General features: G+C 39.4%; 1 protein-coding gene across 4 annotated transcripts in view; it reads right to left on the reverse strand.

The window, feature by feature from the left end:
- Positions 1-18,238, reverse strand: part of LOC126424539 (disheveled-associated activator of morphogenesis 1) — a 456,338-nt gene that overhangs the window by 114,197 nt on the left and 323,903 nt on the right. For all 4 annotated transcript variants that reach the window (XR_007576184.1, XR_007576183.1, XM_050087275.1 and 1 more), the window contains 5 exons: positions 14,712-14,831; positions 12,291-12,380; positions 11,064-11,135; positions 4,106-4,336; positions 2,582-2,779 (listed from right to left, as the gene is read on the reverse strand). Coding sequence is in view for 2 of the 4 variants with exons in the window: in XM_050087275.1 (XP_049943232.1) it covers positions 2,582-2,779; positions 4,106-4,336; positions 11,064-11,135; positions 12,291-12,380; positions 14,712-14,831 (711 nt within the window). In the remaining 2 variants the exon portion in view is untranslated. The remainder of the gene's footprint in view (positions 1-2,581; positions 2,780-4,105; positions 4,337-11,063; positions 11,136-12,290; positions 12,381-14,711; positions 14,832-18,238) is intronic.

An 18,238-nucleotide genomic window follows, 5' to 3' on the forward strand; every position in this document is an offset into this window, starting at 1 on the left:
GCTGCCATATATTTTCGTTTTTGACCAAAAGGCCTTCTTCTTATGTAGAAAACACACACACGACAGTGTTCATGTGTATGTGAGATGTGTGTGTGTGTGTGTGTGTGTGTGTGTGTGTGTGTGTGTGTGTGTGTGTGTGTGTGTGTGTGTGTGTGTGTTTTGTGACTTGGCAAGACAGCCAAGTCACTATGAGAAGAAGCCGAAAGGCACGCGTTAAGCTCACGCAGACTGGCGTGAGGTCTGGAACAGTTAAGGGAATTTTTAGTAGCAAATAAAGTACGTAGTTGATGTAATACTTAACTTTAATCCATAAGTGGTGTACATCGGTCTGATGGTACAGGCATCACAAGTTAAATACCTATTGATAATGGCGCCTTGCTAGGTCATAGCAAATGATGTAGCTGAAGGCTATGCTAACTATCGTCTCGGCAAATGAGAGCGTATTTGTCAGTGAACCATTGCTATTAACATTGGATGTACACCTGGGGCGAGTGCCAGGACGTCTATCTAGACCTGCCGTGTGGTGGCGCTCGGTCTGCAATCACTGACAGTGGCGACACGTGGGTCCGACGTATACTAGCGGACCGCAGCCAATTTAAAGGCTACCACCTAGCAAGTGTGGTGTCTGGCGGTGACACCACAGTGTGTGTGTGTTTTCTATTCCAGAAGAAGTCAAAATGTATGGCAGTCTGTTCATTGTGCCTGTCTGTGACCTGTGACTCAGTGTCTCCTCTTTCTCTTTATGGTGAACAGTGCTCTATCCTTTTCATAACATTGTTATTTAGTGAAAGACATATTTATATACCTACATGATCAGCTGCTGACAAAAACTTTTTCATCTGTACAGGGATCATATTCTGGTGCTGTCAAAATATCCATTACATCGATATAGTTGCCTTAATATGATGTTAAATAGGCAAGTGTCTGTGTTGTTATTTCAAGTCACTAATATACTTTGGCTATCAGGACACCTATGTGCTCTTGCTACAAAAGGTGGCTATAGAAAAATGTCTTTTATCAAACATATTGCAGCTGTGGAGCACCAGGTTGTAAAAATATGTCACATCATAGATAATTAATTCATATATCATAAATCATAACATTCAATAATCTTCAGAGCTTTCATTTACAGTATCGGCCCTCAGGGTATTCAGGCCGTAAACTCTGACTTTTATAAAGTTATATAGCAGTTGTCTGTGAACTAACGACTTCAGTGCACTGAAAGCATGAAGCCACAATAGAATTGTTTAAATAGCAGAGAAGAAAGTAAGAAAATAAAGAGTAAAAAGAAACAACTTATTCTCAAACATATTCTGACATTCTACAAAACTTCTGTCCCAGCCCCCCCCCCCCCCCCCCCCACACACACACGCATTTTTTTCCTCAACAATACAACTGATTCTTCTTGTGTTGAATCCAACTAACTACAGACAACGTAAAACAATTGCTCAGAGGAGTTGTTCTTTCGAATGAGGTACTTCTTCCTGTCTTGCCAGTACTTTTCCATTCATTCACTTTGTTGCTGTTTTTGTTACCGAGTGATGCTCCTTCCATGTTGAATAGCTTTTTCTCGAAAATCCTTTATGTTTTTGTAATTTTGGTTCTGAATTTTTCTCTCCTCCGAATGTCGTTTTCAGGTATATTCATATCTTCTTTGGTCAACTGATGATCTTTTTCTCGAAATATTCAACAATTCTTTTATCTAATCAGTTGTACTCTTCAATGAATTTTATTATCTAATAAATATTTTAACTTCACCGCCCCCCTTTCCCCTCCTGCTACCTATTTTTGGTCCGTTCCCCTCTTTTTTCACTTTCCTAGAAGTTCTTAATTACATCAATCATTCTGCTTTCCTTTTCTCTGCAGATTTGATCTATCTTTACTTCTCACTGTGTTCTTTATGTGATATCTGGACTGAAACTGGAAAATTTCTTATGAACATGTTACCACTGACCTCCTTTTCATCTATATCCCCTCAACTGGGTTCTGAGTCACTTGCCCCATATTTCCATTCTTCTCTTACTAACCTCTCTTTCCTTCCCACCGGATGAAATATATATATTTTCTGACGCTAAGTATAATAATTCTCGCTTTAAAGTATTTCTGTCATCTTTACTTGCAATTTCATCTCCTTAAGGTAATTAATGGACAGTCATTCTGTCTCCTCTTAAGTTTATAGTATATTTATGCTTTAAATTGCTTTCGGTGTAATGTGAGATGGATTTTTTAAATTTAATATGGCTGTCTGTAGCTTTTTGTGAACTGCCAATTTTATTTAGCTGAGTTCTGCAATGAGTTTCATTCTATTCTATCACTGCAAGTACCTGATTTTGCTAACAACATAACTCTTATCTTTCTCCTTTTAACTTTTAATTTTATTGCTTATTCTTCTAATTTGGTTCTTCAAACAGTTCAAAAATCTACTTTTAGAAACCATGTAACTGATTTGACACCTATTTATAAAGTAATATGAAAGTTCAGCTGGCTTTGCAAGTTAACATTTTGACTCAGTTGTGCTGAATATTTTGATAATGTACTGCCTTTACTTATAAGTAATAAAGGGCTACTGCTCGGCACATACCTGGAAGCGTGTGCGCTCGGCTGCATACGCTTGATAGTGGAGCATCGCCTGCAGCACCTTGCGGTGCCCACCAGGCACCAGGCACACAGCACCAAGGATCTCCAACACGGCAATCTTTGTCTTGACATTCTCTGTGCTCAGGCTCTGCGCTATCGTGTCGATAGCTGTGGGATGTGCCAGTACGTGCGCTCTACCGTTCTGCAACAGCAGAGTCATACAAACTGTGGGTGGGAGAACAATATCGACAACTGGCTACTAATAACAGCGTCTTAGCACTGGAAATGTTTCACAGTTATTACATTTTCTGTAGAACGCAAGACTGTACAGTTTGCATGTAGTTAATAATATGCAATAAATGCAAAATGATTTAATATGCATTTCATAAAATATATTTCTGTATTACATTATTATGTGTTACATGTACTTAATAAATGTCTTATTTCTTTCTGCTTCATGTCGAGTGTATGAGTGATGCAATGTTGCAATGGCAATATCTTTGCTACAGCTGATAGTTCAGTTTCATATGTAAAGAACAGAAATAATTGAGTAAGTAGCAAAAAATTGAACTCAAATTATTAGTCTGTAAATGAATACACACTGTATTTGAAGATTTAAAGTGATGTGGAGGCAATACATGATTGATGTATTAAAGAAACATATGCTGAAACTAAGTTTCATATTAAAAGAAATGTGAGCACTGCAAAAATACAAAAGCTCAATTACAGTCTCTGGAAAACACTGATAATTAATTAAAATGCTGTGAGAGAGAACCATTGATTCTAAATTGATAACAGATAAAATGTTATACATTTAAAGAAGCTTATGGAATTATTTTTTCTACAATTTACAATGAGCCTGCAAATAAATAGACATCATTAATATTAGTCAGGGGGAAAGCAAATTGTGATCTACGCTCAGGAGGAAGATAGTCCTCCCACCTAATATTCTGAGCATGGCCATAGCACAATACTAATACAAAGCATATTAACCGGTTCTTGACTGACAATAAAAACAGACCCTTTGTTGTTAAAATATTTTCTTTTAATTCACATGTTTTGAGCACAGCCTGTCATTAAAGTATCAGACAAAAGAACTTGATACAGATCAATGTGTCACATTTGTGATCAAAACAGAAATCATTTTACATAATACTCTGTATTAAGTTTTTTTATCTGAAATTCTGATGGTGGTCCATACCCAAAAGTGTTTAAAAAAAAAAAAAAAGAAAAACAACAACAACAATTATCTGCCAAGATGTGGTGCTTAGGACGTGCTCAATATCCGTATAGTGGTTATGACCTCCTGTACAACTTTATATCGCAGCTTAGATAAAAATAATAAAAATTATCTTTGGAGTTCTAGATGTGGTGTTACACAGAATACCAATACTTGCCAGTCACCTGGAATAAATGAAGCAGAATTGTCTTAATGGTTGTAAGCAAGAATGTTGACAAAAAAGAAAAAAATTAGGCCAACGAACTCAACCTCAAAACAAACAAGCCTCAGTGAAAATCCGCTACGTACCGAGTTGTTCATGAGCGCCTTGACACAGCCGATGAGTGAGGTGTGGACAGAACTCTGTGCTGTCTGGTAGTCCATGCCCCCCAGGAAGGAGAGCAGTGCGGGCAGACCATCCAGTTCCACAAAGCGCAGTACAAAGCTGTGCGGCTGGGTGCGCAGCGCTGTCTTCAGTGCATCCAGCTGCCGCGTGCGGGACCGCACCTCATCGTCTGCGTCCACTGTTGGAAATTGAAGCTGTGGACCAGAAAGACTCTCATCACCTGATTGGCTCGAGCTCCGTCACTATAAAATATAGCAACATGGAATAGCTCAACTTGCTACAACACTACTCTTAATACAAATAAAACTTTCTTACCTGTCTTCGGTCTTTTGTATACTCAATACATATGCATAGTATAGGCTGAATCCCTAATTTTTTTTTTTAAATGTGCAATTTTCTGAACCTTACAGTACAGTGTACTATTTACATGATGCTAAGAATGACAGTGTAAGTAGTTAGTAAGGGAAGCTGTAGTTGAGAATGGAGAGAGACAAGGTTGTAGTCTGTCTTCCAGGTTTAAAACACACTTTTAGGTTTGCCGACGACTGTAATTCTTTCAGACATGGCAAAGGACTCGGACAAGCAGTCGAACAGGATGAATATTGTTTTAAAAAGACTTTATAAGATGAATATCGACATAAGTAAAACAACTGTAATCTAGTGTAGTCAAATTAAATAACAGAAGAAATTAGGAGACAATAAAAGAAGTAGATGAAGTTTGCTGTTTGGGCAGCAAAATAACTGATGGTGGCTAAAGTAGACCAGATGTAAAGTGCAGACTGCCAATAGCAAGAGAAGAAATATATATTTAAATAAAAGTGGAATTTGTTAACGTCAAATGTAAATTTAAATGATATGAAAACTTTTCTGAAGATATTTGTCCGGATCATAGCCTCGTACAGAAGAGAAACATGGAGAACAAAAGGGTTCAGAAAAAAAGAGAATAGAAGCTTTTGAAATGTGCAGCTATAGGAAAAAGCTGAGGATTAGATGAGTAGCAGGTACTGAATCAAATTGGGGAACAAAGAATATCTTATGTAACGCAAATAAAATAATGAATAGGTTGATAGGGTAGATCCTGAGATTTTAAGGAATCAGCAGTTTGCTACTGGAAAGAAGAGTGTGGGATACCAAAGCTAAGCTGGTTCCAAAGGATGTAGATTGCAGTAGGTACACAAAGGCTCACACGGTAGAGAATAGCGTGGAGAGCTGCATCAAACCAGTCAGCATGGAAGAGCACAACAGTTATTCAGTATATTACTTACTTGATACTAATGATGATAGGAAAGTAGTTTGCATACAAATATTTTATCCGAGGAAGTTTTCCAAATTTATGATTCATGAAATCCTGGAGTGCTTGAAAATTCTACCCCACTAAAATGTTGTTTTAATACGTAAAATAATGGAAAGTTAACCACTCACCTACCGCTGATTAGTGTGTGGCACCTAGAAACACACAATAGAAGCAGTACTTCACTAGTTTTTTCAGCTCTTTCTCTAGTAGAAGTACACATTCATGTGCGTAACCACACAGACACACCCAAAAGCACATATTCACGGCCAAGGGTGTCTGTGTGGTCACATGCATGAATGTGTGCACTTCTACCAGAGAAAGACCACGAGCTCAAAAGCTACCAAAATACTGTTTCTGTTGCATGTTTCTATGCACCACACATCAGTCAGCTGTAGGTGAGCACACTTGTCTTTCCTTTATTTCACGTATTATTCATGTAGGAATTTAAGATTGACATACCTTACTTGGAAGCACTGATTTTCTTCTTTCTAAAAATTATCTTTTCTGAAAACTGTGCAATTTAAAAAACATCCATATTCAAAATTGTTATCATTTTAAGAACAGCAGAGTGTTCTAATCTTAAAGTGTAATCCTGCTGAAAATCCACTCATTTGAGTTCCTAGAAAATTCATGGCTGGCCTTGCTAAAACCTAGACATAAATTTTATGTCCACATTTTCATTCACAAAACATAGAATACAGATCATATAATTACATCATTTGAAGAATATGCAGCTGATGGTTAAAATAGAACTTCATTGCCAAATATATATATATATATATATATATATATATATATATATATATATATATATATATATATATATATATCTGTGTGTGTGTGTGTGTGTGTGTGTGTGTGTGTGTGTGTGTGTGTGTGTGTGTGTCTTTTATACTGGAAATGAAAATGGAATTTTTTGTAATTTTAACTTTTTTTAAAAACCTCAATACAAACATCTTTAAAGAGGCACAACAAACAATCTTCCTTTCTCCAATTACTTGTATAGTAGCACAAGTAATTGGAGAAAGGAAGATGAAAGCTATGGTGTTTGAAGATGATCTGATGATTCGGGGGAATAAGGAGGAGAAAGTACAAGAAAAGTTGGACATATGGGAATGAACAGTACAAGAATATGGGATGAAATTTAGTATAAGTAAGAGTGAGATGATTATCACAACAAGAAATAAGGAGAGAGGAACAACTGGAATATCAATTGGTGGGGAAAGTTTGAGGAGAGTGGAAGCCTGATACAGGATGATGGAAAAAATGACAGAGAAATAAACGAGCGGGGGAGAAAAGCAGAAGCATTTCAGAAGAGTGTCAGAAGCCTGATATGGAGCAAGAATGTACCCCAAATCAGTAAAAAGGTTATATATCGGTCATACTGTGTCCCAATCGTGACATATGCATCAGAAACCTGATTTATGAAAGGAAGAGAGGAAAGCAAAGTACTAGCTAATGAGATCAAATTCGTGAAAAACAGTATTGGAGTGACAAAGATCAGAGAGTTAATGAAGGTGGAACCATTACAGGAGGAGATAGAGAAATCAAGTCTGAGATGGTATGGACACGTTAAGAGAATGGAGGAGAATACCCAGGAGGATACATGAGATGAAACTGGAAGGAAAGAGACCAAGAGGAAGACCGAGAGACAGATGAATGAACGGAGAGGACTGGACCAAGGTGAAGACGGAGAGATGGTGGGAAGACAGAAGACAATGGAGAGGCCTTATGTTCCATACAGACCCGGCCAGAGGATGCAAACTGCCCGTGATGATGATGATGATGGCACAGTCAGTGACCACCGACTTCGTATAAAGACAGCACACAATCCGCTGTCAGAGTAATTCTCCGAGAGTAACTTCTGGTGTACACTCACTATTCAGTTGGTGCATGTTCTGTAGTCATCAAGTAAAGTTCATATATTCATCATTTGGACTTACTGCTCTAGAATTTACCACATTGCAGTTAAAATTATTGGATGTAAGTTCCACCTATTACGCAAAACAGTTTTTTTCATGTAACCAAAACATGTTTTGGCACCTCTGTGCCATTGTCAGTGGCTTTTCTTTATTCAAATCTTAATTTTACATTATATGGTTATGCAGGACCATTTGTACATTACAATGTACTGGTAGCTTGTCATGTTTTGTTTTGGCAGATCCTTTTCCTTTCACGCTTTTATGAGTTATTGAGAACCACACACAAATACTACATGTATTTTGCAGAATTTTGTTTGTAATGGACCTTTTCACTTCACCAAAATATAGTGTAATCATTATTATTGTGTCCCATCTCAGTGTTTTGTCATAAACGTAATTTTGAGAGATATGTATATCACTGGATGTGCTTCTCAGTCACTCAAAAGAATGCGAAAGAAAAAGAAACAACTTACCAGTACAAGGTAATGTACAAATGGTCCTACATAATTATATAAGCTAAAATTAAGAGTCAAATAAAGAAAACCCACCGATGATAGCACAGAGGTGATGAAACATGTTGGGTTACATGAAAAACCAGAGTTTTGCATAACAGGCAGACCTTATATCCAATAAAGTTTGTACAGCCTGACTTACTCTGTAAAAAAAAAAAAAAAAACAATACACGATCTGATCATCATCATCAGTAACAGAACCAGTAATAAACAGAAACTAAAATTCAGCTTTGATGGTGTTGTATTGAGTTATTTAAAAACTACTTAAAATACCTAACAGTCCTGAAATGAACAATGACACGAGACGAAGATTTTTGACACCTCATATAGGTCAGTAAAGTTACAACTATTGTGGCCACAATGGATTCTGCAGTCCTGCTGCAGGTATACCACTCGTCTAGCTCTTTTCTGACCAGAGTTTAAGAATAAGTCAGTGAACTGGGGCCTCAATAGTTGTAATTAATGTGCAGTTATTTGCAGTTATCTGAGTACGAAAGTTGGGCCACAAAGCTATGTATAACATGAAGTGAGGTGGCCTATACGTGAATTCTAAGGCTATAAAATTAATGCCCAAGTTGCTGCTGGCGGACTAGTGTGAGAGTCACAGAACATATGGGACTGTACATATGATTTGGTGAGTTGGTCAGACACAGCTGTAGAAATCCATCTGAATAAATAAATAACTCCTTTTACCGAGCTCCTTTTGGTTCACAACCGGTTTTGTGACTATACTACGTACTAGATGTAAGTCGAGCAACGGTGAGAGGCTGTGCGTGGAGCAGCACAGCGTGCACTGACAACTCGGCAATAATGCACTGAAAAATGATCAGCGTGAGGATAGGGGGCGTCTCTGTTTTATTGGGGGACAGCCTCCACGATTGAAAAAGGTCGACTGTGTGGCTCCTGAAGATGTACCTTTATAGTTACGAAACTAGTTGTGAACCAATACATCAATAAATTGTCTCATGACAGCTGTTGCAGTTATTTATTTATTCGTGTGGATCTGTGTTGTTACACTTCTAAATTGAATGAACTGATAATTATCTGAGACACAATAGCTTTCTCTATGTGAACGATTGATGCTGTCCTTACCGGTGTACAACTGAGTTGTCGATTCCATTTTGGGCACAATATTTCGATAACAGACTCAGTCGTCATTTTAGGTGTCGCGAGACGTGCCGTCGTGTATGCCGAATGATTGGAGCCCGACTAACAAACCTATCAGCCATTCTTTCTACAATTATCTGTATATCTAGATACAACAATTGAAAAGTTCCGTTAAGTAAGTGGCATGTCCAAGTATTCATTATAAGGCTGTGTGACAAATAGTAATATACTGTGAACAAGGCTCAGTGTTTGCAGACATAGAATATAATTTTCTTTGAAAAATGCCATTATAATGAAGTAAATGTTAAGCTGCTAACAGCAGATATATAGTAAAACTGAGGAGGGAACAGTTTTTTCTCCAGACTAGCAGATTCTTTTCTGCGACACTAGCCCGTGACTGGGCTACTGGTGATTGATGGTTGGTTGGTTGGGGGAAGAGACCAAACAGCGAGGTCATCGGTCTCATCGGATTAGGGAAGGACGGGGAAGGAAGTCGGCCGTGCTCTTTCAGAGCGGCATTTGCCTAGAGTGATTTAGGGAAATCACGGAAAACCTAAATCAGGATGGCCGGACGTGGGATTGAACCGTCGTCCTCCCGAATGCAAGTCCAGTGTGCTAACCACTGCGCCACCTCGCTCGGTGCTACTGGTGACACTGCAGGTAGAATGTCCTCCATTGCGGCACTACGAGGGGGAGGGCAGTGGCCCATTGCCGGTCCCAGCCGCCTTTTACCTCCGGGAAAGATCCCTGGTACTCTTTTGATAGCAGGCTGGGATTATCCTGGAGGGATTCCTATCTGGAATTGAATCTGGGATTTCCGGGGCCAGATCGACCTAACACAATGTACGAATGAATGGAATATGCGTAATGATACCAGAGGATGAAAAAAAATAGTTCATAAAAATGGAATTGACAACTCAGCTGTACCATTAAATGCGTGCCTTTGATATAGTAATGTTGCTTAATATAACCCAGAAACCACAACGCACTGAAATTGTGACAATACTGAGTCGCCCATTTCAGAGGGAATGTCACAGTTGCGGTTAAATCTGCACCAGTGTAACACAATGGCAATGGTAAACAATAATCTGTTATGAAATATTTCAAAATGAGGAAGATCCTGTTCACATTGTACAGAAAGTGTAGTTCTTGAACAACTGAAATTACATATATTTATTTAAAATAATTTTTATTTTCTGATACAATCACTATTATAATAAATGTTCCGTTGGTTTTAGCCACATAGATCTATGTGCAGCTCAAGTGACACTGAAAGCCAATACAAAAGGACACAGACTTGTTTCAGTGATGGAAAATTGTGACAGGTATGTTGCAGTATCTTAACTGGTAGGTAAAATGGTAAAGCTGAAAACTAAAGGTCAATTTCAATACTGCAGTTCTTCACTACATAAGTCTCACAGACCTCTTTCACCACTTAAATATAGAGTTTTCCACAACCAGTTTAGCCAATAAAAATGTTAATCAGTATGACTGTCAATTCATGAACGAACATATACATTGTGTTGGCTTTATCCAAAACTGACATAGACAGAAGTAGTGGTTCTTGCTGAACTCTTGCACGAAACAACGGTGTGTCACCTCTTGCTGTCTACTAGATAATTTTTCTTGATACTTTTTGATTGGCAACATGTTAGCCACATCGCCTTATGCCACAAGACTGATATTTGCTTGTTTATACAAAAAAGACACACGAGATTGAAATTTATTTTGGTATCTTTCAAACAGTGAACCTGTACACTTTCCACTGTGGACCAAACAACTGAGCACAAAAAAATGGTTTTATTAATGTGCAGGTAAACATCCCTGCACTTGCAGTATTCAACAAATTTTGACTTAAAGTCATATTAGAACTAATCAGGATCACCACACTCTCTAGGGACAGCTACAGGGCAATGTAGTAATGTCAGTTACAAAAACGTGTTAAATAATAGCAGTCCTACTGCTGCAATGTGTGAAGTTCGCAACAACAAAAATCTGAAACACAGGACAGCAGAAATTGAGGTGAAACATACACAAGTGAGCACGCTATCACGATAGACTTCTTGGTGATGGGTAGTATAGTTACCATGGCGAGAGCCTTGACGCGCTCTATGTAGTGCTCCGGCAAGTGAGACAGATCCGTTTCGCCCTCCTGGTCCTGCAACACAAAATATCAAACAGTGTAAACTCAGAACTTCTAAAATCATTGAGTTCCACAACATTAACTGTTCATATAATTACTGTGGTAATGTAATGATCAGAAAGTTGGTTTGCCGAACATACTCCAATTCATTAATGTTATACCAAATAATTCCCTGGGGCCATTCCACATGAGGTACTCATTGCACAGAAATATGCTTCAAAGATAATATATGGTGTCCATCCTCAAACTTCATGCTTCACATACATTCTCTTATGGAGTCTGTTGTAAAGAACTAGCGAAATTCAAAAATATAACACAAGGAACAAAAATACCTTCCACAGTTTAAGCTTATTTTTGTCCAGAAAGAAGTGAACTATGAAGCCAAAAAAGTATTTCATTAGATCATATTAGAAGTATTCTTTGTTTCATAAATTCTTAGTAAGGAAAACCTCAAATATGTAAAACATGTCTCAAAATAAGAACACGTATCTACACAAATAAGAGATATATTAATGTCCATCGAAAGATAGTAATAATTGTATTTTTAAGTAAGAGGTAATAATGAATTTATCACAAATCGTGTAAATGTACAATACACTGAGGAACAATAGATAGATGATAGATGCTAGTGTAGCTATGCATCATCAAAGAGAAAATCAGTTTACAACACACATTGACCCTGATCACATTGCTGTGCAGAAGTCAGATTATATGCAATGCTTCATCCTTTGGTCAGATAAAATTAAGAAAAAGGCCAAATGAATCAATAACTCAAAGCATTTGTTTGTACGACAAAACAAGTTAGAAGATATACACGTCAGTCAGTTCTACTATGACATTCGTCAGGGAGGCAGGAAGTTACACTCCACTAAATCATTTAGCCTCCTCTTAAATTGAACTCCATTAGTAATTAAACTTTTTATGAGTGATTGCAAGTTATTTAAAATGTGTATTTCAGAATAATGGACACCTTTCTGGACCAAAGCCAGTGGCTTTAAATCTTTGCAACGATTATTCTGATTTCTAGTATTGTTTGACCACATACCTTGCGTATTAAAACTGTTGGCAGGTAACCAAAGTTCTAACAACTTATTGAAATCACAATGTAATTCAATGGACATAAAAACTTACTGTGTCGACTATTCCACAAGATCACAAGTTTTGCCTCACCTTCTTCTTGCTACAGTATATCTGCCACTTTTTCTCTGGAGGCAAACTCAGCATCGCCGCCTTGTTCGGTGCCGTCAGGTCGAGCTCCTCCTGCAACGTACAGTCGACGAGGAATCACTTCGGGACATACTCCAAACACGATACAGAGTCGAGCAGAAGTACATCTTAATGGATGACAAGGACGTGACCAAAATCTCACAGACATTGCATCTGTGGATAAATTACGCAAGGACACTTCAGTTTGTGTGGGAGATATAAATTTCGACGACAACTTGCGAGTGTCGTCACAATTTTGATTCTCGTGTTGTGACTTCAGAAGTGAGAGGTATTCAATGCTCCAAATAGTGTTAGACATATTTGAAACAAGAGCAGCATCACTCATTAAAAAGTAATAAAGTAAATCGTGGGAGAGTTGAATGCACATAACTACAGCAGTGTCACAGCCAACTGCCACACACAAGCCGGCAGTGCTGCACCCTACATACAGCTGCGTACCACAGTGGAAAGGCAATGGCACTGAGAGAAAAGGTGGCCGAAGCAGACAACTCTATTGTCTCATTTGGTGGATAGACAATAAAGATTGAGCAGTATGAGCTCATTAATGATTGTGTTTGTACCTCTTCCTATTATTTTGCTAATGTAACATGATATCCTGAGAATTTTAAGCAGTTTTCATTCACAGAAATGCTAACTGTCAGGGTAAGGGGTGAATATCAAAACCTAATGTAACTTCTGTCAGGTTCACATTCAAACAGAAATATTGTGTCCATCTAGACACTGGACATTGGTGTGTCATCCGAACGAGACACGGCCAGTGAAAAAGCACCAAAGGCACACAGATGCGAGCTGGTGCCAGTGCCATGGACACTTGCCAATTGCGCGACTTCCAGCAGCGCCGTGGATGAAGGTATCGACTTCGCCTCGGCCAATTGCCGGTCTACAGTCTGCCAGTCTTCAGATGATTACAGACAGAAGCCTACTCGCAAGACAGAAGAGCGGCTCTCACTCATTTGGCACTAGATCATCGTCCAGGACTGACTTAGTGAACTCTTAAAAGTGAACAGACAGTTGTTGTGAATTGCATTTGCTATGTGCTGCGAGGCAACAGCTTTGCCGTGGTGTATACACCGCTTCCCATCAGATCACTGAAGTTAAGTGCTGTCGGGCAAGGCCGGGACTCGGATGGGTGACCATCCCGGCTGCCGTACGCTGTTGCCATTTTTCGGGGTGCACTCAGCCTCGTGATGCCAATTGAGGAGCTACTCGACCGAACAGTAGCGGCTCCGGTCGAAGAAAACCATGACTGGTAGAATGGGGTGCTAACCACACGCCCCTCCTATCCGCATTCTCAGCTGAGGATGACACAGCAGTCAGATGGTCCTGATGGGCCACTTGTGGCCTGAAGTTGGAGTGCTTTTTATGTACTGTGAAGTTTACCTATGATTAGTTGCACTTAGCCACTGAGGGCCTTTTTGTGTTATATTACATGCAGTGTTGCAGTCTTCATTATTCAACAAGTAACAAAGATAAGTAAACCCTTTTAACTCATTTTTGGCAGGGAGAAATTGTCTTAGCGATGTACTCAACCAGTAGCTGTTTTATGAACTCACAAACTCGGCCTACCTTAATAGTAGGGGCAATGCGGCCTCGACCACAGTAGCGACGAGGCCTTTACAAAACTGCCGCTGAGGATTTACAAAAGACAAACTGTCATCCGTGCCTGATACAGCAAGACAGATATTACTAAGAGCAGAGATGGAAGTCAGTGGCATGCAGATTATAATTACATGAAGATAAGACATTGATGAGAAAAGAACTGAACACTTAGGAACTCGTGAAAGTAAATTTTTCTGGGACAACATTGCTGTTTCTTAAAATGACAATTTGTCGCACATTTCTCAGTTACCTGTTAGATCGTGCTATCCTGTGCAAAAAATTAAAACCACTTTAATTTTAGAAGTGGGATTTAGATACCTGCAGTGTAAATGGGAATGCTGAAAACAGGCAGAAGAGTTCAAAGCGCCACTTTGTCAGCCTCCACCGTGTTCGAACTCAGGTGCTTTGCATATAGCAATTTTATGCCTTTTGATGAGAGGATGAGAATGTAGATGTACACGAATAAGGATGGCTGATAGGACAGTGCTACATAAGTGGTTGGTTCATTGGTTAATCGGATAGGCAATGTTGCGTGAATATGTGGCTGGGCAATGCTGAATGAACAATATAGAGCGGATGAATATGTAATTGGACATCACAGGATGAAAGTTTAGTTAGACAACACTGTGTGGATGAATGTATACTTGGGGACATTCTGAGGACGAATGCGTCATGGATAATTGTGATGCTGCCTTGCTACTACCACACCTATGCGTCTATCTGTCTGCACTAATGGAGCTACAACTGTCCCCGAGTGCCACTCACCACGAGCTCTGCAAACTTGGCGTTCAGCTCCTCTGGGGCAGGCATGGGCTGGGTCGGAGTGAGCGACAGCGTGCCTGCCTGCTCCACCACGCAGTATGTGATCTCTGGCGGCTCGGCATCCTGTGGACACAACAGCACGTTACAATCACATTCGTGTGTTTGATAATAATGAATGATTGAATGAACAACCGTGTGTGTTGTGGTGGAAATTCCTGCAGTCACTTTCCACAAATTGTGTGCAGTAATGAATAGAGACTCTCAGCAAACTCCTTATAGTGAATTGTTATGGTGTTAAAATGAAATTGGCCTCACTAAAACAACCTTTACTATACTACAACCAATTGACATTGAAGTCCTGTTCACATACTGTCACAAAGCTAGTCAACGATCTTTAATTAATAATAAGCGATAACTTGCGGTTCTTGGCAAAGTTCATACTTGTACAGAGCTATTTTGACACGAAATATGAGTTTCACTGCCCCTTGACCTTGACAAACTTCACATCAGCATGCTTCAAGTGAGAAAGGGTTTACCAATGAAGAGAACATAAGAACACAAAACATGTTCCAACTTAAAATAGTATACAATTAATGGTTTTTAGCTTATGAAGGAAATTTAGCTAAAACATCTCTACCGTGAAAGCATGAGCGAGGTGGCACAGTGGTTAGACACTGGACTCGCATTCGGGAGGACGACGGCTCAATCCCGCGTCCGGCCATTCTGATTTAGGTTTTCCGTGATTTCCCTAAATCGCTCCAGGCAAATGCCGGGATGGTTCCTTTCAAAGGGCATGGCCGCCTTCCTTCCCCATCCTTCCCTAGTCCGATGAGACCGGTGACCTCACTGTCTGGTCTTCTCCAAAACAACCCAACCCGTGAAAGCGAACCATATATACCGGGGTGAAGTTATTTGACTGTCCTGGAAAATACGGGGGCTTTTCGGAAAGTAAGTTTCGATCAGTCACGAAATGGAAACGATTGTGAAAATCCGATGAAGTTTTGCACAGACGTGTGGGGTAGTGTGTCTAGTATGCCCGTCGATCACAGCACGTCGCACTTTTCAATTCTGAGCGCACAGTGAGCACATAAAGGTGCCTAGAAAATAGTGTATAGCAAAGTGTGAGGACCAGCTAAGAGATTTCGCCTTACGTCGTGCAGCCTACATAGCATAACTGTCATGCATTTTGCTCTTTGTGACAGTTCTCGGCCGCACTCCACAGAGGCAATGAAGATGCTCCTGCAGTGTTTTCGTTGGGTAGTGTTCGGTCACCCATAATGCAGCCCGTAATTGGCTCACTTCTGCTCATATGAACTGATGGCTATGAAGACAACATTTTAGCACAGGCAACGAGCTGTATACGAACGCAGAGAATTGGCGGAAACCACAGGCGGCTGCCTTCTGTGACGACGCTATTGAATGTTAGTACAACGCTACGACAAATATGGAGAAGTAGCTAAACACTGCAAATAACACATTTTTTATTTTCACAGTGGTTTCTATTTTGCGACCGACCGGAACATAACTTTCCGAATAGCCATCGCATTTCATGTCTTCGTGCACCTTAAGATAGGCAGTCTAATTCACATCGTCTGCCTCAACTGTGGATGCTGCGAGTAAGGTTGCCTATGTTAAGGTGCGTGAAATATTTTCCAGGCCAGATTTATGTTGTCCAACTTGTATAAGTTTATTCACGACGTTCTGACAGTGTTTCCATAGAGGATGCGGAGAGTGGAGGAAGCAATCTCCGCATACCGAAGCCTCACTACACATGTTATTATTGGTTTGGCACGAAACCACTCAACAATCACTTAGTAACGACACACACACACACACACACACACACACACACACACACACACACACACACACACATTGAATTGTTACATTGTGAATGTTGGCAGCGATTGGACCCAAAACAAACATGGCCTGACGTCCATAGACAACTTCTACCGGCTTCAGCTAAGGGATCAGGTACCGAGGAGAGCAGAAACCGACCAGGGAAAAATAAATAAAGGAAGTTGGTTTAAGAACTTACAGTAGAGATACGTGACTTCTCCAACCCCTCGTGTGCGTATCTTCTGCCTACGAGCAGAAACCATGACCTCGCCCTGCGACTAAACTCACGCAGTTATCACTGTGGCACTTTTACACTGTCATTTCGTAAAGAAAACACTGCCTCTCAACATGCGTCTAATGTTTAACATGGTGTATGTGGCAAAAATGCACTTGGTTCAACTGGCTGCTGACTACACTAGTGATGGTTCTTGGCAACAAGCATCTGCTGGCTATTTACATGGGTCTTACCAAAGCTTATGACTGTGTCGTGCTCCCACATTTAGTGCAGCAGCTGAAGAACCTTGGCACGCCTAGAACTATTGCTCAACCTCACAGATACTTTCAACTTAAGATAGGCTATAACAGTCCCAACAAGAATCACAAAAACTACTGTTACTGCCTTGGATAAGGTATTTGTGAATATAAATTGTACGGCAAAATGTATAAGTACAAGTGTTAGTGATCACGAAGCTCAAGTTGTCGCCATCCTAGGCCACTTACTGCCCAACCAGAACTATAACAGCAAGACAGTTTAATACACACAATACAGAAACATTCAACACCCTGTTATCAGGAGTAAGGTGGGAAGAAGTTTTGCAAATATATGACAGCAACAGAAAGTTTGAGAAATTCTCTAGCATCTTCACTGATTGCTTTGAAATTGCATTCCCTCTCAAAACAAGAAATAAGAGGCGCAACTAAAAAAGCAAAGTTATGGATAATAACAGGGGTCAAAACATGAAGTCTGAGGAAAATAGAATTAGTCAAATACAGGAAAAACAATAACATACCCCCTTTTCTAAACAGTTACATACATAAATACATTCAAATCTTCAGAAGAGTGTTTAAAAAAAAAAAAAAAAGAAAGAAAAAAAAAGCTAATGATAAGTTCGTGACAGAATCAGCAAATAAAAGCCAAGCAGAATGGAAAGTTACAAAGAAGGAAGCAAATAAAGTGTCCTCTAAAATGGAAAGTATCACTCTTAACCAAGAGAACAAGAGTATAACTGATCCCCAACACATCACAAATCTTTTTAAATGCTACTTTGCAGAGATCACAAATAATTTAACAGTGACAAAACAGATACTAGAAAGAAACAGAAAAACAAAGTGCACTCATGTTCCTCTTCAGTCTACATTGATGGAACAACCCCAGATGAAATCATCAGTGCCGCATTGGCTCATAGGAAAATGTCACCAGGGATTGATGGTATTCCTGATGATATCATAAAGTAATTTATTAAAAACATTTAACTTCCTCTTGCTGATATAGTAAATTCATCTTTTCTGACGCACGTTTCCAGACAGTTTAAAAATTGTTAAAGTGGTCCCTATCAATAAGAAAGGAGACAAAACAAACATAGAAAACTATAGACCAGTTTCATTATTATCAGGCTTTAGTAAACTCATAGAAAAAGTTATGTACAATAAGTTAATGAAATTCTTAGGGAAAAACAAAATTCTCCCTGATT

The sequence above is a fragment of the Schistocerca serialis genome, chromosome 10 (genome assembly GCF_023864345.2).
Source record: "Schistocerca serialis cubense isolate TAMUIC-IGC-003099 chromosome 10, iqSchSeri2.2, whole genome shotgun sequence".
NCBI lineage: Eukaryota > Metazoa > Arthropoda > Insecta > Orthoptera > Acrididae > Schistocerca > Schistocerca serialis.